The 23,555-nt window shown below is 44.8% G+C and overlaps 2 protein-coding genes across 3 annotated transcripts in view; both read left to right on the top strand.

The window, feature by feature from the left end:
* LOC135387008 (uncharacterized) overlaps window positions 1-23,555 on the top strand; it is a 304,499-nt gene that overhangs the window by 192,626 nt on the left and 88,318 nt on the right. For both annotated transcript variants that reach the window (XM_064616448.1, XM_064616447.1), the window contains exons 13-16: window positions 9,561-9,713; window positions 15,518-15,656; window positions 20,985-21,061; window positions 21,129-21,201. In XM_064616448.1, the coding sequence (XP_064472518.1) occupies window positions 9,561-9,713; window positions 15,518-15,656; window positions 20,985-21,061; window positions 21,129-21,201 (442 nt within the window). The remainder of the gene's footprint in view (window positions 1-9,560; window positions 9,714-15,517; window positions 15,657-20,984; window positions 21,062-21,128; window positions 21,202-23,555) is intronic.
* On the top strand, window positions 3,267-4,711 carry LOC135387668 (uncharacterized). The gene is made up of 3 exons (XM_064616774.1): window positions 3,267-3,673; window positions 3,913-4,118; window positions 4,314-4,711. The coding sequence occupies exons 1-3, from the start codon at window positions 3,267-3,269 to the stop codon at window positions 4,709-4,711; spliced, it is 1,011 nt and encodes a 336-aa protein (XP_064472844.1).

Raw genomic sequence — 23,555 nt, 5'->3', positions numbered from 1 at the left:
CGAACACTTTAACGTTCCTGGTCACAATTTTGACAACATTAAACTATATATTCTAGAAACCGGCTTTAGATCCACACGTGACAGACGTGATAGGGAGTCTTATCTCATATACAAGTTCAACGCTCTTCACCCGTCCGGTATCAACAAATCACAAGGCACCCTAGAAACACTTCACAAATAAAATATGCTTTTCCCATCTACCTCCATTATCATCTGTTATGTTCTGCATGGCCACTGCTTTCTGCTCTCTTTATTGCATGCCACAACTTTGTATTACAAATATATATATATAAAAAATTGCTCGTTCTGGAATTTTCCCCACGTAACCACTAACCTCCTTATCTTTCGCTATGCTTGCGAATTCTTGCCTGTTGTCCCGTTTCGTCCACGTGTTCGTGAACCTTCCATTTTTCTGCAACCGGTCTGTAGCCTAGATCACTACGTTCACATAATCCCCTCCACACTCTAACAAAGCAGCCATTCACTCCCGCCGTAAAAACCCGTACGGACCTTTCTTCCCTCCGGGCTGTTGACCCACAATTCGCATGAACCTTTAAACACGTCACACCTAACCCTTTAAATACCATGCCAATGATGAGGACGGTGCCCAGAAGAAGAACAGTCTCTGTTCGAAATATCGGCGGCTTCTGTCCTGAGGCACCTCCCTTATGATTCCAATGTCTCTTAAAAAATTAAAAATTTTACTGAAAGGGATAATAGCCTCATCGCCAAGCAAGAGCGCTGGATGAAGATGCAAAAAATACGTATAAAACTCTGTGAAATGATGTTGACGATGGATCTCGTGGTGTGGGCAGGCGATAAGAATGTGGATGACAGAGAGGAGTTCACCACAGATTTCACACAGTGGCGGCTCTTCTCCACAGAGTAAAAATTTGTGCGTAAGGAAGGTGTGGCCTATCCGCAACCCCGTTCGCAGAACACTCAAGAGACAATTTTCCTGGCGGTCTCGATAACTTTGGATGTGTTGTTTAATCAAGTGTAGCTTGTTTTGTGTCTGAGTGTTTGAGAGCATGCAACCTACCCAAATTAAAAATGAAAAGGATCTTGCTGCGCTAAGCAATTGAATACCTGACAGTGTCAAAACCAAAAAGGAAATGCTTGAATAAGTAAATGACAGAGATGATCGTAGATCCAGTATTACCTGCTCAGCTTAACACTTTTACGGATATACCCAACAAATCCTTATCTTGTGTTCATTTAAATGTCCGGTCAATAGGAAACAAATACGACAGTTTACATATGCTGTTCAACGAGATACACTGTTCTTTTGACGCAATTATGCTGTTTGAAACATGGTGCAAAAGTGAAAATGAAGTTTTCTGTGTTCCTGGTTACAAGTGCTACTTAAACAGAACAAATAAACATGGTGGTGGCAGTATTTTGCTAACAAAGGCTAGCGGTTACCTGTTAGTCAGTTCGCAACCTTAACTGATACGAAATCATTAGCGTAACCAATGGTGAACTTATGTTTTCAACTACATATCGTCCACTAAGCGGTAATGTTGAAGACTTCTTAGTGTTTATCCAAGCTTATATGTCCTTTGCAAACGACCGAAACTGGAATACAATAATCGGCGGGGACTTTAATATTGATGTGTGAGAACGCTCTTCACATCATGCACGCGACTTTAATAATTTATTGCTGTATAATGGCTTCATGAATACCATTAATAGCACGACAAGAATCACTTCCACCTCAGCTACTACAATCAACCTTCTGATTACAAACATGTCTCAATATGGCTTATCGTCCCACACAATTTCATCTAATATCGGTGATCGCCTTCCAATCTGTTCGTTGATACGCAATGGCGTAGAGAAACACAATATATTGTGTATCAGGAGATAAATGTCAACACTCTAAATGTTTTTTCGGGAAAAACTTGCCAGGACCGAATGGGATGCTGTTTATAAGCAAAGCGATGTTAGTAAAGCATATGATGGGTTTTTCGAAAAGTGAAAACGTGCTACAATGCGGCTTTTCATGTAAAAACGTTTGCCCCATCAAAAAGGAGTCGAAGGCCACGGGTTACACCTCGTCCCATAAGAATGATGCAGAAGAGAAGCAAACTCTACACACGATTTCTCACGTATAGAGACCTGGCAGAATTAAAACTCTACAAGTCTTACAGAAACCGAGTAACAAAGGAACTAAAAATTGCCAAAACAAACTACTACAACACGCTATTTTATAACACGACGGCAGGATGACCACAAGAAGTGTGGCGTGCTATCAACGAGGTTATTAAACACAGTTCATGCAACACAGTCAAGCAACTTTCAGTTGGTGGCAGAGTCCTAACTGGTGTAGCTCTTGCCAATGCATTTAACGACCACTTCGTGCAAACAGGTAACCCTTTTGGGCCTCAAAACCCCCTTGTTTGAACACCACTAAAAACACAGACTCAATTTTTCTAATGCCAACCACAACGGCAGAAGTTATAAAAACATTTGTAGGGCTAAAGAACAGCAAAAGTAGGGACATTAATGACGTGCACATAAAACCGACCAAATTCGCCATCGATATCCTTGCACCATGTTTAATATTCATCTTCAATATGTCATATTCGCAGGGGAATTTTCCTGAGCAGCTGGAACGTTCACAGACCTCTGTAATTTTTAAAGGGGGAGACGCGAACCAATTCACCAATTACAGGCCAATATCTATATTGCCTGTGTTTTCAAAAGGTCTAGAAAAGATAACTGAAACACGTTTCAATGATTTTTTTTATCCAACAACAGCATTTTGATAGATGCTCAGCACTGCTTTCGTAAAAGCAAATCAACTGAGAGCGCACTTATTAGGGAGTTTTAGTGCTACTAACGAAATGCAGCTCCACCGATATGTCTTCCGAAAAAGAAAAACGACTCAATTGTCGGGACGAATATCGGTATCGTCGGATTCAGCATGTTTAGTACACAACCCCGAAATCCTCTCCGAAAAGTCTTCCGACCGATACACGTGGCAGCCCTAACGTCACCTAGCGGCATCAACGAGAACTCTTGGGGATGGCAATGACAATTTTTTTATCACAAACCACTACCAAAATGTTTCTCTCCGAGCGTTTTTGTCTGATATACAAGAACATAACATATTGCTTTGTTGCCTATTGACGAAGCAAACACTTTGTTGAAGGTGTTGAATTCGGAAACAATTTGTTAACAACTGGCTCCAGCTGCGTATGAAATCGTGCTGGCAACTAAGGGTACCAGATGTTTGATACAGCCGATATTCTTTTCACGCAATGGCAAGCATATTAGAAGATGTTGTTTTGCTGGATAGCTTGTCCTGGGAAGAGATTGAAGATGCTTTGTTACATGAGAGTCTGGACGGCTGCCACAAGAGGTCAAACTCGGACGCGAGCCATTCTCAGATCTGGGGATTAGACGAAGAGCGCGCGAAGCTGGAGTTCCGTTTCGAGAAGAAGGACATCGCTGCCATTAGGATCGCGCTCCGTATTCCTGATAAAATGCGAACGCAACATGGGGTCACGCTCACAGGAGAAGAGGCACTTTGCGTGACGCTCCGGAGATTGGCGTACCCAAACCGCTTGTGCGGCCTGGAACTTTTATTTGGGCACCACCCCTCCACTTTGTCCCTGATCTCAAACGCGGTGGTTACCCACATTGACTCCACCTTTGGGCATTTGCTGTAAAACTTCGAGGGTCACAAGTGGCTCGGTCGACAACAGATGACCGATTTCAGCCAGGTGAGCTTCTATTCGGCACAATGTAGCCTCCGTGTCATAAGTCTGCTAAGTGTGTTTACGCAACGCAAGCTAACTAGTGCCTGTTTCGACTTCATAGGCGTAAGAGCGTACTTCATGCTTGCACCGTTCATTAACGCGCATGATATCCTACACATGTGCCGTATGCAATGTTCTCTTATAGGCTGTCCGAAACACTCACCCCACTCACAAACTGCTGGGGGCTCATTGATGGCACGGCACGTGCTATTTGCAGGCCTTCAGAAGACCAGAAGATTTACTTCTCTGGGCATAAGCGCTACCATGCATTAAAATATCAATCTGTCATGTGTCCAAATGGGCTGATCGTGCGCCTGGATGGACCATACGAAGGCCGCAAGCACGATGCTGGTAAGTATATCACATTGGTATGCTGTTTCTGGCTTCAGTACACTCATTGTCAAATTCTAAGTCAAATCTGGTGGTGGTTGTTCCTCAAGCATTGTGGTACTGTCAGCGTGCTGTGATAAAACAGCAGCAACAAAGTACAATTATTCGACAATGATGGGCATCATTCATATAAGTAACAGCCACGCTTTTTCACAGGCATCCTCCGAGCAAGTGGGCTATACGGTGATTTGGAGAAACTGATGGATCGGATGGAAGGTCACTACGTGTTATATGGGGACCCAGCGTACCCCCTGCTGCCCCTGCTACAACGGCCTTACGTCAGTGCATCTGTCTCTCCTCAGCAGAAGGACTTTAACAAGGCAATGAGCACAGTGAGGCAGTGTGTTGAGTGGGGGTTCGGTAAAATAATAGCCGAATTTGCCTTTCTAGACTTCAAAAAAAATCAAAAACTGAGGTTGCACCAAGTTGCAAAGATGTACAAGGCAGCTACCATTCTGTGTAACTGTCATACGTGCCTGTACGGCAGCCAGACAACCCAGTACTTTGGGGTGGCGCCACCAACACTAGAAGAATGCCTTGTGCCTCGACAGTAAAGTATGTAACAGGTGCTGCACAATTTCATGGTGTGCAGGAAAGGTCATGACTGTTAGCCTTCAAATAACAAGGAACAAAGAGCCTCGACACACTCAGCGAACATTTACAACAAACGAACAAGCATTTATTTTGTGTATGTCAGCAGTTAACTTGCACCACAATTATGTATGCTGTCCCGGTTCGCAGTACTTGGCACACCTCTGTGTGATGATGTCCCTTATCAGCGTTTCCATTGACTCTGCCTGGCGCCTTTCAGAATGTGATAGAGATACGTTACTCCCCACCTGTTGCGTCGCTCTTCCTCTGCCATCTCCCTCTCCCACAATTTCTGTCGCCGTTCTTCCTCAAATTTTTCCCTCTCCAGTGCCAACTTTGCTTCTTCTAAGTGGAGTCTCTTCTCTTGCAACTGGAAGTTGTATCTTTGTTGTACCTCTTCTCTTGCCGCCCTCTGACATAGGTACTCCAAACCTGGCCCACACCTTTTCCTTCGTCCTGTAAGAAAGTGGAAAGTGCCTCAGTTAGTATATGTTGTATGTACAGTTTCATTGATAATTTTGTGAATGTAGCACACAGAAATCACAGTGTGTTCATTCAAAGTAGTCTTAAATGTTATCTCACTTCACAGCCCATCTGTGTCAATACTGTGTAGGGCATGTACACTAGCTATTTAGCATGTCACCTGGCTGATTCTGTGACCGGAGTGTGTCTGAGTCTGAAATAATTATTTTCATGATATTTTACTTCGTTAAACACTGAGGGGTTGCCAACTTCGCCCAACCCAACACAGATATTCTGTCCTTCTGTCCTTCCACAACTTCTGTCCTGAGGCAACTTCCTTCCTCCAACACAGATATGGTTGTTGTGTCTATCTTGTGTGATGAATGCTGAAAAACATGATACATACCCACCCTTTGAGCAGGGTAAAACATACTTATGCTGTGCAGGTATCCGATTGCAAATATAGTGCCCACTAAGTAGTCGTTAGTGGTACCACCTGTGATTTTACTTTGCCTTTTTGTATTTGCTGCTGTATCAGTGAGTGGTTACGAGATCAACTTACCTACAACTAACCTTATGTAAATTTTTGTGTCGATAAATTGTCGTTACGCACATACCTAAACCACGTGTTTGTCTCGTCATACTAGCAGATCCGGCTGGTGGGGGCTCAACCAGAAGTCCTGTGCTCCTGCATCCAGATTCTACTGGTGGTGCTCGCAGCCCTGTTGTGGCTGGTTCGAAGGTTGGTTGTGTGTGCTGAGGGGAGTATTCCTCTTGAGTCGATACAGCATCCTGTTCATGTTCAGATCTTTCAGGAAGATCAGCTGTTTCCACAGCTACCGCCTGAGCTTCGTCGTAGTCGTACATTTGCTCAAAAAGCATACATGCAGGCGACTGTCCTGATGAGGTGTCTGAAATTGAGTGAAGGACTCACAAAAGTGGAATAGCATTGATGTTTGTGCAACCCTTTATTTAATTTACCATGCGTCAAAGCCCCCTGAGGGTTGCTGCCTGCAATATGGACATGTATACAAACTACATGTGATGACATTACTACATGCAAAAAAATAATTGTGATAATGCACAAGCAAGAACGCCTACAAACAAAAGCAAAACTGGAAAGTGACATGACAACTGGTCCTGTCCCGCCAGTAGCTGGTAAAGTTGCTAAAATATCAACTATACTGGTAGCTCAGCTTTCTGGAAACATGCCGCTGTTGAATGTGTACCTGAGGAAGTTGGTGCTTCGCTGATTCCAGCTGTAGCGATGTCACGCTGTCGGGCTGCCTCTTGTTGCAGGGTTTTCTTAGATGGCCAGCGGGACTGACTTGCAAACTCTTCTGCAAGCCCTCTTGCGTCCTCTAGGAGACGCTGCTTCTCCTCATACTGTTCTTCAGTCCCTGAGCTATAGAATTTATGACATCTTTGAGGTTCATCCGGCGATACAACGTTTGTATAGTACAGCTCACTCACTCCTGAATATAGTGCAAAGGCTGAGGGGTGTCATGTTTATTGGTAAAAATGCACACTGGCACTACGACATTAAAAACAGCTAAAAGTTTGACATTTCAGGAACAGCACTGGTCTCATCATCACAAACAATTGTCTTGGCTGAAGTGCTTACTTATCTATCTGCTTTCATTTTTTGCTTAGTCAACATATCCCCCCCCCCCTAGATATCCCACGTGGTGAACGATGGGAAGTACGTAAACAACACAAATCTTTGTTCATCAAAACGATAAGCAATTGCTAACAAACGCCCAGGCCCTCTTCGGGATCGGTACCTACCGTAGTTGAGCCAAGACACCTGTTTCTGATGTTTGGAACAGTACTGTTCCTGAAACCTCATGTTGTAGTGCCGTGTTTTTACCAATACACATCACTTACTCGTACCAGCCCGCAGACGCAACATCTAAATCAGATACAAAAGTTGATTACTCGGTACTTACCGACGTAGGTTCGCTTCGTCCTGTTTTTTGAACAATTTTATAAGGTATTCCGTCCTTTCCTTGACGGCTCGCGGCGTGAACACCTTTGCAGTCACGGCCTTTATTCAGGTCGCTATATCGGACCACTTCGCCGGCTCCGCGAAAGGATTCTTCACTATGACGTCCCTCAGTAGGATGAGGTCGTCGTCATAAGAAAACCGCTTTCGCGTAACTTTTTTTTGCTGAGGCAGCAGCAGAGTGGTTTGTGGCAGCCATCTTGTATTTGCACTTTCCGACAGCCGAAAACTCGCACGGAAGGCTTCCGATAAATCGCGAATGAGTCGGAGCACGATAGCTTTTCGTACACGAAAGACTCTCCCACTCAGGCGGAGCATGCGCAGTCGCGCCGCCTACATTGATCTTTCTACGGCCTTCGACTGCCTGTGCCATGATACTCTCTTACACAAATTGCATCATTACGGTTTCCGAGGTATTTGTCTTTCTTTCCTAAGGTCCTATCTAACAAACATATACCAGTACGTTGTAATAAGTGGCCACTTACCTTGTCCTATGACACCAAAAAACAGGCGTACAACGAGGAAGTGTGCTAGGACCTGTTTAATATCTACATAAACGATATAACAAGCGTCTGCCAAATACCAACATATATCATTTATGCGGATGACACGACTCTACTGTTTAGTTCCACGAATGCAGATGAGTTATTCAGGCTGATGCAGGTGTTTGTTTCAAGAATTTTACTTTTAGTATGAAATATCATTGCTTTAGTCTTTGTGTTATTTATTTTTAATCCGTTCGCGTAGCTCCAGTCAGCTATTTTTCCAAGGACAGAGTTTGTCTTATACGTACCTATATGTTACTGTCTACATATCGATTTGGTAATGTTACATATCAACACTTCCTAAAAACTACTTCAGAATTCAGTCGTACCATCTGCCTCCGCGGTAACGATAAGTGGAAGATTCCGTTCTTTCGTACAAATTACGCGAATCAATCACTTCGTCATAATTTACTGCAGTTTCTCAATGAACAACTCAACAATAGTGCTGCTCTAAACATACGTACTAAAAAAACATCTTCGAAGTTTCTTTATTAAGAAGTAGAAATGTTATTTTTCACCATCACCAGTTATTGCACATTGTTATTTATTTCCCACGCTTGATATAAATAGTGATTATTAATTTTAGCTTATGTGTATAATATATGACATGCTGTATGCTGCTGAAACCTTGGGCGGCAGAGCCTCGTCAAGTTACTTCCGGTAACTTTTAGCTTTGCTGTCCCACCATGTAATGTGGTAAACCATTAAACTGAAATATACAGAGATGACTGACACCAGTTACGACGTGTATACAGGGTGTTTACAGTACAGTACAGTTTACAGTACGTGTATACAGGAGAAACATGTACCGCTTCCCTGCCCCGACGTGCTCTCGGACCTGTACTCGCAGCTTTTCTAAATCGCCGACAAGAGGCCGAGTCGCAAATATCGTTTCATATGTTGGCTGTAAAATGCGCTTCCAGTCTTGGTGTGGGACTGATTCGAAAGACTCGGTTGTGCATATAAATGCATGCTTTACACACTGTGACATTTTAGTGCAAGGTGTGAGAGCTTCCTTGTTTTTCAATGCAGGCTTTGGGTCCTGTTTCGTCAAAATTCTAGTCGCCATCGAGCATTATCCGTATTTCACTAGTACGTGGTGTTCAACAACCACACTGGCGGATCCACTGCGCGAAATCCTACCCACAAATATGGCACACATTTTCGTGCGGCGCAAGACTCTGACCTTGCCCTTACGTCAGAGTGCGTTTGCTGTGCGTACAATGGCCGATTGGAACCACTTTCGTCACTTTCTTCACCACTTTGTTAACCGTTGCCATTCCACTTCGAAGACAGGCGACTTTCGCGTTGTAGTCTTCCACAATAGTGCAGTGTCGAAAGCAAAATCTTCATCTGTATAACTTAGATCTGCGGCAAAGTTTTCCTTGTTGTGTACCACTGAACGGAGGCAGCCATATTTTACCGCGTGATGCCTAATAAATTTATGTCAAATATGGATTCCTGGCTACATTGCTTTTATACACAAACAAAGAAAAATATTGCACATATTCAATTTAGTTTTTTTTTATTCCATACTTTGTACACTTTTAGTGCGTAGTTTAGCGCAGGGCATATTTATCAGGGCTCTAGTGATAGCAAATAGGTGAATAGTGAGACGCGATCCAGAAAAGCGCTGGTGCGAAGAAATTGGTGCGAAACAGGGGGGAAAGGGGCGATTGTGTTGTGTATGGTGTTTCTGTGTGTGTGTTTTGCCATTGTTTCGCCATTATTTTGTAGTATTGTGAGACGTTCTTTACAGAAACGTGCTCAATATGCATTAATATTGTACCACTCTTGTAGTTCGCAGACGATAACCTTAATGCTGATCTTCGTGGGTACCACCATCGGTGGAATGATATGCGGTTGCCTGTTGGGCTACACCAATCACCCGGACAACACCTCACCCCTGGAGCGAAATGAGTTGTCGAACGTCGCCGGGAAGATACTTGTCATGTAAGCATGTCATAGTTCAACTTAGGGTCCATAGTTACTTGTACAGAGTGGAGTGTTTTGCTGTAACGGCGAACACTACTTACTCCGATTTATCGTGCGGAGGGCTGAAAGCTGCGCTACCGAACACGCCGGTTAGTCAGCAATCGTTACAGCCTATACCGTAAATAGCTTACCAGATGACGTATCGAGAGAAAATTACGTATGCAAAATACCGCCCTGGTCTGACAATTTCGCCCCTACACTGAACAGCGCAGGCTTAATTCCGAAGTACCGAAGGCTTCACACATTAGCCGTGTCTCACATAAGGTTTCACGAAACATCAGTGAACCGCACGTATTACGCAGGCAAGAGTAACAGTTGCATTTTCACTACCTTGTCACTTTTGTTTAGATTTATTCCATTTCTTCATTCTTTTGCCTTTTTTTTGCTTTTGACATTTCATCTCTTCATGCATCATCTTCACGAGATGACAGTGATGGACGGTACTTGGAGCATTCCTTCGTCATTAGTAAAAGTCCCTGATATCTTAACACAGTGCACAATGCATATTTTGCCTGAGGTATATTATGTGTTATTTGCCGCATGTCACGCTTATGGTAATCTGTCATGCCTTGGAGGGACATCACAATGTTTTCTCTGTGTTTCCTCAGTAACGTAAACTCTACCCGAGCACGTAAGACTGGCGCTAGAAGCCGTTACAGCCATATGCGAAAACATGCATGCAGAAAATGAGTTCAGCCCGCGTCCGAGAGCATGTTCCTGGTCAGTGACCGGCCGTGATCGAAACAGCTGTACCAATTCTCGTTTCCGGCACTCATGCAAACGAGGTGTCTTTTGCCTAGTAGGTGCTAAGGTGCTAAGAATGTGATGTTCATGCGGGGGAGTTTGGGAGCATTCGTATTCGGTATTCCGTATTGGCAGTTTTCGGGAGTATTCTGAGTATTCGTCAGAGGAACGCGTGATTATACGCCATAATTTTAGAGCAATAGAACTTGGCCCACTTTTCGTGGAAAAATCGGGTAAATTAAAAACCGCCGTCCTGTTCACATTTTCAATGGGCTATAGCTGTGTCTCAGGTCCTGCTTTCACGCGGTGTTGCAGTCGACATCGACACCATGAAGTGGTATGAGAACAGAGCAGCAACATTGCACAAATTATATTTGTTTGGATTTGGGAACACTTGGTATCTGTTGCATCAGTTGGTTGGCCTTGAAAAGGGCCTGTTATGATCGGCTCTTGTGAATGAGGAAAGTCTAGGAATGTCGTTCGACCCCGACTTGTGCTGCACGGCTGGTGATGCACGTTCTCAGGGGGAGGGCCTAGATATTCTCGGTTGCGAATCCGCGCATCCGAAACAAGGAAAATGAAGGAGAATGCTGGATTGCTTCTTAAGATGATATGCCTTGTTTAAAAACACGGCATCACTATTTAACCACTCAAATTCACGTGTTATCGATGTCTGTCCAAACCGTTTCAGCTAAGGAAAGCTACAAGGCGGACACCACGAAGCAGCACGTTGGTTAGTTTATTACTAGGTTACTCCAAGTCCGGTGTTTGCGTTTTTATGTCATTTTCATGACAGTTTTCATAGCACTGTTGAACCCGAACAGGAGCAGAACCGGAAAAGAATTAGCGGTAACCGGTTCGCAACAAAACTGTTCGGACAAAAAAGAAGTCACCATAAGAGTTTATGTGCCTTTCAATCACCGATAGGGGACTCATTGGTCTCCATATCGTGGACTTCGCAAATTCTCATGTAACAGTCAAACGAGGACGTATAGTATGTATATTTTCATCGTTTTTTTTAACACGTTGAAGCGCAGTTGTCCTTGTGAGCGCCGCGGCTAGTGCCGCACGCATGCGCTGCGGCGTCTGCTCTTCAGAGAGGAGGCGCCACGCGGACGAATGAAGCAGGAGTGGAGTAGGCCAGTTATGTAGCCCTATAGGATGTGAATATGTCATTAAGTAATCACCCAACATTTTCCTTTACACGTGAGCAGTAAAAATTAAACAAGTCAGAAACAGAGAAGGCAGAAGTGGAGAACAAGCGTAGGCAGAACGATGCCTGTTTCATTAGTCGTGGCTTGAAAAGTAAATGTAGTTCTGCTTACTGGTAATGCGATTGCGTCGTGACACTCCCTTTGTGTTGCGGATCAACTGGTACACTGCTGTGAGCTCGGACAGAGCACGGCTCGCATACTTGTTGTCGACATTCTTCAGTAACGTTCCAGATCCATTCACAATGCGAATGCAGTGTGCCGGCAAGTACCGTCGTCTGTAAAATGCTGTCCATGTTATTAGGCGTCCATTAGGCGTCCTTGAAGTGTATCTTCCTGGCACTGTGCGTGTGAAAAAATTCAATGTCGATTTAGAGCGTTATTATTTAAAATGCGTTATGTTAAAATGCGTTATTATTCTGATCGCTGTACAGAAGCCCAAAGAGAGAAGAGAGAGAGAAAAAAAGCGAAAGTGTAAATGACCTAAAAGAACCGCTACCGCTATTGTTAAAAATCGGACACTGGAATAGTCCGCTAAATGTCTGCTTCTCAAATATCACGTTTCTTAGCCTATGTTAATAGCAGATGTTAATACCAGATTAATATGTTAATAGCAGACTCATTCCACCCTTATGCAACGCCATATACTGGAATCTTCGAGATGCGTCCCCTGTTTCTGCGTTGGCAGTTATGGCGCGAATCATTTCTCTTTCTCGGAGGCACGATGCCGGTGCAGTTGATCTCAATGTGCACAAAAGTGCATTTTGTACTTAGCACTTTAGTCAAATTGCATCTTTATTGGCTGTGCCGGCCTCTCTCTGAGTGCATTTACCGACTGACACGAAACATAGGGTTTATAATCGAGGCACGAAATGCTAGCCTACGTCAACAACGTTTCGAACTGTGGGAAAATCACGATAACCAAACATGTCACCAAAGGCGCCGACCGCATGGGCGCTTAGGGTCCCCCCCCCCGCATCCCCCTGGAGCTTTCTCATGGAAGGCCTGGCCCCCTCCAACAAGCCTACTCTGCTGGCAATCACGATGAACGTTGTGAGGGACATCTGACAAATTGTATTCTTAATGCGAATGAACATAAAAGAAGGCCTCACGACACGGAATCCCGTACACCCCGCTTGATCCTCGTGCATGAAGCGAGGCCTATGCTTATCGTCGCTATGCGATTCATGACTCACTTCATTCGGTGAAACACATATTCTGTCTTCATTTTTTTTACGGTTTGGCTCCAATTTTGGACAACATGCTGTATACATGCGCGGCTAATTGAAGTGCTATTTACGGAGAGAAATTGATGGGGGACCACACCATTTCCCCTCTCCCTTAGGTCTACGCCTGATTCGTGTAAAATCATTCGTGTGACAATCGACCCGGTGTAGCATTATTTCTTGATACAGTCGTTTTAGCTGCTTGTTCCAGGCACTGCTCCGCGAACTTATAGCACCTTGTGTAATGCGATATATTCCTGGAATCTGCCATTCGCGTTTCACACTCTGCAGCGCGTGGCGGACTGATACGGTGCGAACCTTCTCGTATGAATATGATGATAGCGATGTTCACTGAATGATGGATTGGCCTCTCGATGGAAAGCGTTTTCTTTCCTTTTCATTTGTTCTGACAGCGTTGGAATCTCTGAGTTCACCTCGAGATTTCGTTCGGCTAACCTCACCTAACCTAACCCAACCTCACCTAGCCTAAACTGCCAGCAGAAATCACGAACGTGCTATGAGCATCTGTGAGAGAGACTTCACACTGTCCATGTTTGTCTTCTTTCTCCAACTTTTTACATCGCGCTTGTTAATGCACTCCTCGAAGCTGGTATCACCATTTGCTGGCGGTGCCAGTATCGTTGCTGTTTCATTGCTGCTGAGAGCTGAAGCTCCATCTCGCCAACAGTCTATGGGACGGTCGCAATATTATTCCCAAGCACTCGACGGAAAGCAAAAATTGCCCGGCGGCGGCAGTGTGGCGGCGCGGTGCACACCTCAACCCACGCCCCGTCCCGCAATCACCTGTAGCGGCGCCAGCTTTGCCTGAAATTTCCTTTCGTTAACAACCTTATAATTAAAAAACAAACAAACAAACGGGATCCTTTCTCAACGCAGACCTTCTGTCGTCTGCTACTTTCACCCTCCCCTCAAACATCTCGTGACAATGTGAATAATACGCATGTGTTGTGGCCAACCCGACGTGAGTGAAGGAAGTGAGGCAGGAACCGTCATAGTTGAGAGGAACGAGTTGACGATGAACGAGGAACAAGAATGTTCATTACACGCGCCGAGTGAGGCGCATGTAGAGCGCGGCGGCGCAACCAGCAGCGTCGATGACGATGACGCCGCCACAGTTGCCTCCCCCCCTCCTAGAGAACCGGAGGAGGACGCGAGAGGTAACCGGCCAGACGAGAGGACCACGTCACCTCGCTATTCGTCACAGGTCGGGTTGGCGGTGAGGGGGAAAGCTGAGAAGCCTGGGCGGCGAAAGGGTGAAGAGCTGAGAAATCAGAATCGGTAGATGGGAAATAGAAATAGGCCGGTTTGAGACGGTCAAGCGAAATGGTGCCGTGGCTACGGTTGATGGAGACGGTAGAGGATTTGGGTGTGCGGCTAATAACCATGTCAGGGCCATTGTAGGGGGCCTGGAGGGGTTTTCGGACGGCATCAACACGAATGAAGACGTGGGTGCATGTGCTGAGGTCAGGGTGGACGAAAACGGCCGGAGAGGTATGCGGGCGCGGAGACACCGGGCGCAGGACGCAAAAAATGTCGAGATACGACTGACCTATTCCTGAACATCGGAGAGAGCGGCGGAAGAAGACGCGGCAAGGAGTTCACCGGGGAGCCGATGGTGGTGCCGTAAACAATCTCGGAGGGCTTGCAGCCGAGATCGGGCTTGTAGACGGAGCGCAGTCCAATACGGTTGGGGTCACCAAGATGAAGGAACTGAGGCAGGAACCTTCATAGTCGAGAGGAACGACAAGAATATTTATTACACGCGCCGGGTCAAGGGCATGAAGAGCGCGGCGGCGCAACCAGGAGCGTCGATGACGATGAGGTCGCCACATGACTTAACAATGGTTTCAGCCGGTTCGTGAATACGTGCATTGATCTTTGCGAACCGTGTATGTCTGTTATATTGTTATATTCAACTGCAGCAGTCTCAATCAACGACGAAGTTCGGTGCGCGCATAATAATAATAATATCGCAAACGTGGGGCCGTATTCCGAATATTTTGTAAGGCTCAGTATATTTTGGAAATCTGAAACAAATTGTAAACAACGAAAAAACGTTCCGGAAGCACTCGCACTCTATATATTTCTGAGTCAAGGGTAAAAGAGAAGTGTCGAGTGCGGAAATTATGAATATTTACATCTCGCACTGTGAGGGGGCAGTGCTTTGCTTCACTTCCTTGGACATCAGGCAATTAAGAATAACGCTGTGGTATCACTACCCGGTCGCATGGTGACGGAAAACAGATGACACTCTTATATTTGGATGAGCATTGAACGCGATATCTCGCAGTATCTTATTTTTATTTCATGGAAATATTCTCCTTATCACCACAAACTATTCACACGAAGACCCAATTACATATCTATGTTGATTAGTGTGTGAATCAGTGTGTTCATTTCACCTCTGTGTTGTCCACTGTTGTCCGCTTGGACACTTCGGCACTGACTCATGTCCAGATCATTCTTGTGTAGTTGTATGGTGCCACTGCTTATTCCTTCATGAGCACTCTGTCCTTCTTTGTAAATGTTGCGCTATACTGTTATCTTCTTTTCTGTGCAGCACCAGCTACATCATGACAGCAGGCGTCACGATAATGACTCTTGTGACCGGACTTGTCTTGGTGGTTGGCTGCCTTGCCGAAATCTTCATGTGTCGCGTCGATAGAAGCTTCGGGGAGAACCCACTGCTCATAGACTACGTGTGTCTTCCTTTAACATCATCTCTACTGTTCCCGCGAACTCCACGCTGCCGCGTCAGAGCCCAAGCAGCACGCAATATTGCACCAATATTGGCTCGGCTTGGCAATACGGTTCCAATATGAAGCTCGCTTTGCCAAGATTTCCCCCATATTGGGTCAAACTTGGCAGTATGGGTCCCATTTTGCCAAGTTTGAACCAATATGGGGAAAATTCTGGCAATGTGGGCCACATACTGCCCGTGTACACCCCATATTGACTGAAAGTGCAGAAAATGGTACGTACCCGTGGTAAATGGTATACTTGTACCAAAATGCCCAAGCAGCACGGCAAGATTGGACGTTGAAGCGTGTGGAATACCCAATTGAATACGTCGTTACATTCAACACTCCCTCCCCAGGCAAAAATCTGGACTGGTTCCAGAATGGTTCCAGTTGAATCTGGATGGCCCCGGAATGGTTCCAGTTGAATCTTGATGGTCCCAGCTGGATTCGCAAGTGGGGTGGCTGGTTCCACATTCGTGAAATCAGTGGTACCACTCTTGCATCAAATGGTTCCAGAACTTACAGTGGGAGCCTCACCATTTTGTTCCCACAATGGTCAATTGAACCACTTGAGATTCTAATCTGGGCAGCTTCCCCCTTTGAGATCCGTTAGGGGAGGATGAGTCAATTCTTGCCATATACCCTTATAGTTTGTTTGAGCCATTATTTTGATGTATTTTAGCACACGTATGATCTATTTTTATTGCTTTTTATCCATTTACGTCTTCGATAAAATATATGTTGTAACTTCAATTCGTGCTCATATTCTCATCTAAAGGTGAATGTTATAAAAGGTACCAGCAAAATACCAAGACACATTCAAAAGATGACAAAGTACGCCAAATACCTAAAGAGTAATAGAAGAACTAAAAACAAAGAGGTAACTGCACTGGCTGACCCAAAGCAGATGTAATAATTATGAGGGCGCCACGGTGCGCCGGGAGGCCTTCAATTTAAATTCGAACGGCGGGCCGCGGGAGGGCGAGAGAGAGCGTCAGTTGGAACTTGGACGCCTCGTTGCAAGTTCGTTTTTTTCTTCGGTCGCCGTGGCAGAGACCGGGATCTCCTGTGCAGTATTTACGTGTTTTCAGTGAGTTTTCTAAGGCAGCCTGATGACAATGAGTCATGTGAAACATATTGTCGATATCTCGGTTAAGTTTTGACGCTAGAAGACACGGCGTCCACAGAAGAACCGGACGATGAAACGCCAAACGGACTGCACATGTTGCTTGTTCCGATGTTAAGAGGTATAAGTGCTTACCGTGATGCTTCGATTACTACTGATTACATGTTTTATTTCAGTAGCTAGAGGAACCTGAGAAACATGGTTAAGAAGAGTATAAAGGTTAGGATCGTCTGGTGAAGAGGAAAAGGGTACATGTCACGACCTACATGGGCGGAGGTGTCGTCTTCGCTGAGAAGATACAGGTGTGAGGTGGTCAACAAAACGTCATGCTCCCTGTTGTCCGTGAGTGCATCGCAAAGTCAACAAAAGTACATGCCTCGTTTAGACGCAGTGAGTGATTAACCGTGTGCGACTTAGTACGTGAGAGATGTATCGATTATTTCTTTATGCTCAGTGTATGCATATAGCAGAATAAACAGTATGTGCTTTTCTACGCATTACTTTCGGTCATGCATTCAGTGGTCCCACCTTCTAAGTGGTCGGATCCGAGACCACTTAGCGGAGGGGACCACTGGATAAATTCCATTGGTTCCACTTCAAGTGGGTCCACCGTGAAAGTGGTTCCAGTTTTAACTGGTCCCAGCCAGTCAATGGTTCCACATTCCAAGTGGTTCCTGTCCAATAATCCACTTCGAAGTGGTCCCACTCCAGATTTTTGCCTGGGTCAGATGATATACGTTGTTCGAAACAGTCAACATTCGTGGCGATTCCACTGTAACAAGCACTGCAACTTCCACTTGCTGAAAACAGCCGCCATCTTGCTTCGCGATGCCAGTCGGTCGAACAAACTGAGAGCGTGGTCGTTTGAGCAAAATCACGTGTCCTACAACTAATGCGCGTGCGCGACACTCGGATCGGACGTTTCATTCGGGCTAAAATGTCATGAAAACGGAGTTGCGACATGTCAAGTAAAAGACACAATGTTTATTAGGAAGAGATGTCTCTTCTGTACGCTAGGTACTTTCAAGTTACTGCAGGCAGTGTGAGTTGCTGAGGCGTATATCTGTTACTGTCACGAAAGTGTTTCGCTCCTTTGCAGTCTAGGAGCAGATTGGAAATTTGTGGTTCATACAGTAATGCAGTGATGGGCGTTACTCATTCAAACACTATCGATAGTACTATCGATGGCTGATATTACCACTCATTTGACTATCGATAGTTTGGTTCAAAACTATCGATAGTTTCCACTATCGAAGTAAGCTGGACACAGTCCAAACACGCCCTGCAAAAATGAGATGTCACTGCTCCCAGCTGTATCATCAATCTAATCAATCTGTACCTTTATGTATGGTTGTACAGTAGATGTTTTTTTAAATTGTTTCGCACTGTTTGCATTGAAAAATTAAAGAAAAAACACGATTACATAAAACAGAGTAGCACTTTCAAAAACGGACGGGAACATCTGTTCACAAAGCAGAAAACGCAGAAGAAGATTTGGTGGACTGTTGTGCGCTATGCGTGCGGTAAATGTTACTCAGAGCAGCCACATACGCAGTGAAACTATCAGTAATTTAAGTTACTGCCACCGTAGTATGCGTTTGTAACAATTAGGGACCAGTAATTCCTCCTCAGAAATGTCAACTTTATAGCAGTATACATAGATGTATACTCCGATATTGCGTATGTCATGAGCTTCATAATTTATTTTCCATGAGGATATTTCTTTTTTCCTCTCCAAGAGGTAACCATCAATCACTAGCTAAACGCGATCGTCGATCTGCATGCGAAAAACGAGAAGGTTTCGTTTCCGATGGATGGTGTCAAACTGCAAGTGACTAAACGATAGTTTGCATGAGCGAAGCGCAAACTCAGACGGTTCCGTTTATAAAAGATTCATGAGTAAATGTTTAAATTCGTAGTCAACAAAATATTGAGAGTTTGTCAGAGTAAAACGTTAGTTGAGAAAGTTCAGTTTTCAAAACGAACCTGCTCAAATTCGAGTCAATGAACTATTGGTAGATTGCAGGAGCAAAAGCGACTTCAGAAGATTTCGTTCACGAAAGAAACATGCTAAAATTTTAAATTCGCAGTGGGCGGACTATTGATAGTTTTCTGGCATGCATACATGCATACAAAAGAAACATGCTGAAATTATAAAGTAGGAATGAACAAACTATGGATAATTTGCAGCAGCGAAACGCAAATTCAGAAAGTTTTGTTCGCAAGTGAAACTTGCTCAAATTTTAAATTAGGAGTGAAGAGACTCATGGGTTGCAAGGATAAAACTAAAATATCATTTCAGATTTACCAAACTATTGGAAAGCTTGAGGGAGCGAAACGCGAATTTAGAAGGTTTCGTTTTCAAAAGAAACGTGCTAAAATTTTCAATTTTGCACAAGCGAAACGCCAGTTTCGCAGAAAGTTTCGTTTTCGATAGAAACAAGCTAAAATTTTAAATTCAGAGTGAATGATAGGTTGCAGCAAGCAGGAGCGCTGGTGTCAGGTGTCAGGTGTGCTGGATTGGCTGGGCTTAAGCGATGTGAGGCTCGGTGAAGTGCACCACCTATACCTCACGATACTATCGATAGACCGAAAAACTATCACGACACTATCGGAATTCCGGTTCACTCGATAGTTGAACAATCGGTAGTCAAAAACTACCGATGGTTTCGAATGTTTCGATAGTACCGCCTATCACTACACTATTGCAATCCCAATAAAGACTTCTGAGGCAAGTTCTGAGGCATGGCAGAGGCAGTTCTGTGGGACTGCCTAGATCTTTCGACAAGACGGGCATAGCATCGTTTTTTTTTTTTTTATTTAGCGCGATGCAGTGTTGTTTTTGTAACGCTGTGCGACGTTGCTCCATAAGGAGCTTCTGCAGAAATGAAAAAGCACAAAGAAGAGAGAAGTGATGTCAGTGGTGGATACTATACCGGATAACGCATTATTATTACACGGAGCCCCTGTTGGCGTTATCATGGAAGTATTGGGGCAATTTGGACAAAATGGGCTTGCCAATACTGGTCCAATATGGGGCCTGGTTGTACTTGCCATATTCGTCCCATATTGGCAGCCCATTTTGGACAAATATTGGTGTGCTGCTTGGGTGGAGTCCGCAAATTTTGCTTGGCACAGCAATCTTTGGAACTAGATTGCTAAAGAAGTACTGAATGGACGGCAGTTCTGTCATGTATCTGAAGCATCCATGTTACAAGCTTTCAGAAAAGTACAGAGATATGTTTCTGTGGGTTTACTATTCACTTTACAGTTCGTGTAACGCTCTGTAGCCCGAAAATGATAATCGTATCTTCAACCCAAAGGCAGCAGGAAAACGAATAACATTTTAACTTGAAACCCATTCACAACGCTACCAACCCTTCAACGCCTCTTCCGAAACGCTACACAACCCTTTCCACGGCCCCACGCAACGCTAACGCAAGACAGCATCGCATCCAAACGGTGTTTTCGAGCTTACTCCGATTGAGCTTGGCCGCGCCGTCTCGTAGGCTTAGGCTCAATAGGCCGCCGCTCCCTCGCGCAGCTTTCAGAACCCATGGCGTGCCCACGCAGACACGTCTGAACCTATCGACCACCACAGCTGACTGCGGAGTGCTGACGGTGCCGATCCGCCGGCGCCTTGGTCGCGTCGCACTCTCCACTCACCGCGCATGCACACCGCACCGCACCGTGTAGACAGACATATCATGCCGCCATTCTTGAGTAGCGAGGACTATAATGCTAACACATTAAAACACAAGAAACAAAGAAAACGAATAACAAAATGGGATTCCATTGAAGCAGACGATGCAGGCAACAATTATGTGACTGCCCGTGCGTTGTGTACATCCCGTAAATACTATGGTCACCCCTACACGCAGCATGCATCCTGGGACCTGCAGGAAATAAATACGGATGGTGCAACAAGCCGTATCTTCGAGAAATGTACAGCTTCGATACACATTCACACAGTACCGTCAACATTGAAATGTATCATCACGCACGCCCTTCGCAGTATGTACTTAAGATACAGACGTACGTATTTGAATAAAAGACCACTTTCATACGGTATGGCAGTTGCAATAGAGTATCTTCATATTTTCTAAACAGAGGAAGCACAACAAAATTAATCGATTTTTACGAATCTTTTCTGTGTTTAGAGCTCTCTACTTCTTATGAACCCCATGAAGAACTCGTACGACGTGCGAAAGGTCATTCGATTCAGCGTTGTCCAGGCGTAAGTGTTGATCGAATAAACCCCTCGTGAGAGATGATCAAGTAAGTAAATTTTGGACTGATCGTAGGCATTGCCAGAGCCATTTGGGCATCTCTGAATTGGCTGGGATTCGAACAGAAGAGCTCGGAAAAGCTGTCCGCGTAAGCATACACAGTGTGTATTAGTCAGACAGAAACACATACGTTTGATGGTCTCACCGCGTTTGTGTTGCGAAACATAATTATCTTTATTTTATTTCCCTGCACATTTTGTGCAGATCCTCGTAGAGCACAGACACACACACACAAAATGAAAAGAGGGAACGTAGTCTAACTATAACCTAACCGAGGTCATTTAGGACACTAAAGACGCTTTCACACGGCATTTCATTTGGCAGTTTATTCCCCCTGAATGTAGATCACAGGAAAGTGAATGCATCTCTAAGGTTAAAGGTACCGATGCCTGCAAGACATTGTCTCATGTGGCAGAGCGAAATGTTTCCGCTTCGCAGTATGGATTGCGATCAACTTTTATGCATAGCTGCCAGTGTTATACCCAGCATAGCTGCAAAGAATGAGTAGCGTGGGCCAAAGCAACCTGTTGATTCGATTAAAAGTAGCGGCGCTACGAACTAAGACTGTTACGCGACAACGCTAGATCTACACAAGAAAAAAAAGTCATAGCGGAGTGCCCTCCGCAATTCCATGATAGGCAAGCCTGAGCGATGGGCAAGACACGTAAACAAACACGAACACGAAGGCTCCGAAGGCTCCGCAACTATACTAGCTTCTTACAAGGACTTCGTTACATTGTGTATGTAATAGTGGTGTGCTTGTAAGAACTTTCAAGTTAATAAATCAAGAGCCAACTTGCAGCCGATGTACCTCGGTTTGTGAACCCGTTCACGTCCGAGTGACATCAAAGTTAACATCTCATTATGAAGCTATTTCCATCATCCGCCGAGGTATTAGTCCTTCCTGGCAGTTTTACTAGGGGTTGCTGGCCTTCGTGCAAAGCTGTCGTTACCGCTTGAGTCGCGATACTGCATGCAAAGAGACTGTGAACGGTGTGAATAAATCGTAGTCGCCGCAACTATGACATATCTTCTAATGATGATTAAGGGACGTTGATAAGGGAAGTATCAACTACCAACAATATTTCAGCCGACTATCATAAAACAGGTGTACGGAAACAGCAACAGTATGAATAATTCAAGAAAACAACAACAGATCACTCTTATTCTTTGTCGTTGCTTGAAGTGACAGTCGCATCCGTTTCGGGCGATTTCGAAACTATACCCGTCATTTTATTCCTTATGGACTGCAGAACTCGCCATCGAAAACTCCGCACGAAAGAGTGTCGTTGTTCGTCTGCTATTCGATGAAATACACGACAGGAGTAGGCGCTGGATGTTGTGTGTATTTCGTTAATCCCTTTGTCAAAAAGCATGAAAACGTATCTAAGTCTATGTATGTATCTAAGTTTATCTAAGAACCAATCAGGGCGCGACCTCAAGGATCTGGACCGGGATACTTTTGAACCGCCGCCGCCGTGTGCAAGCTCTGCAAGGCATTGGGATGTCAACATGTCCGACGCGAGCGATTGTTCACTGTAGTCGTTGTCCAGAAATATCCTCTAGGACAGGAGTGACGTAAGGACAATGATCTTTATTCTGCGAATCCGTTGAACGACACTGTATACTAGAGATACGGAGACGAAACAGACCGCAACGATCACGCCGTTCGTCAGTTACGAGGAGCTTCTCGATTCAGTGCTTGACACACGCCCACTTCCAAAACAACAGCCCAACAGCTGCCTCTGTGGGATTTGCAGTCAGAGGAGCCAGAAATGTCTTACGTTGCCGTGCAGTGGGCCTGCCAGCAATGCTCTGCACTAGGACATTGTTGCAGTGCATTGCGGAGCATTCTCTTTTTTTCTTCGACCTGTGCTACCGGCTGCAGTTTCCTGCTTCAACAGACAACAAGTACAGTAACGTGGTTTTTCAATTTCTTTGAGGGAGCACTGGTTATCACTTTCAAACGATAGCTAGAAATCACGCAGCCATCGCTGATGTAATCGTACAGTTATACCAGTACTGCGTTAGAGCGGTGTCGTACACGGAAAAGTGAAGGAAATTCCATATCAAATATGGGTGGTTTGCAACTTCCTGTCAAAATGACGTAAGGGAAGTAGCAATGTCACGTGGATTTACGCTTCCGGTCCGAAGTTCTGCTGGAGTCTTATAGAGTAAGTGCGATTTTCAACCTAAAAATAAGCTAATGTTTCGGGCGTAAATGCACTAATTCTGCGGAAAAGGGACATATAATGTATCGCATACCCTTGGATCCTGCGCCTTTGGAAAAATGTTGTCAACGAACGAAAATTGAACTAAGGGGTGTAGGCACTTGTCACCAAATGCCGTGCTGTGTCCTTATCACCTTGAATTGTGCGTGGCTGTGATAAGATTATCAACTCATAATGTGAACAGAATATTACTAAAGCCACAGCTTCTTCC

The sequence above is a fragment of the Ornithodoros turicata genome, chromosome 3 (assembly GCF_037126465.1).
Source record: "Ornithodoros turicata isolate Travis chromosome 3, ASM3712646v1, whole genome shotgun sequence".
Taxonomy (NCBI): domain Eukaryota; kingdom Metazoa; phylum Arthropoda; class Arachnida; order Ixodida; family Argasidae; genus Ornithodoros; species Ornithodoros turicata.
Note: the sequence above shows the minus strand (reverse complement) of the source record. Positions and strands in the feature narration are given on the sequence as shown.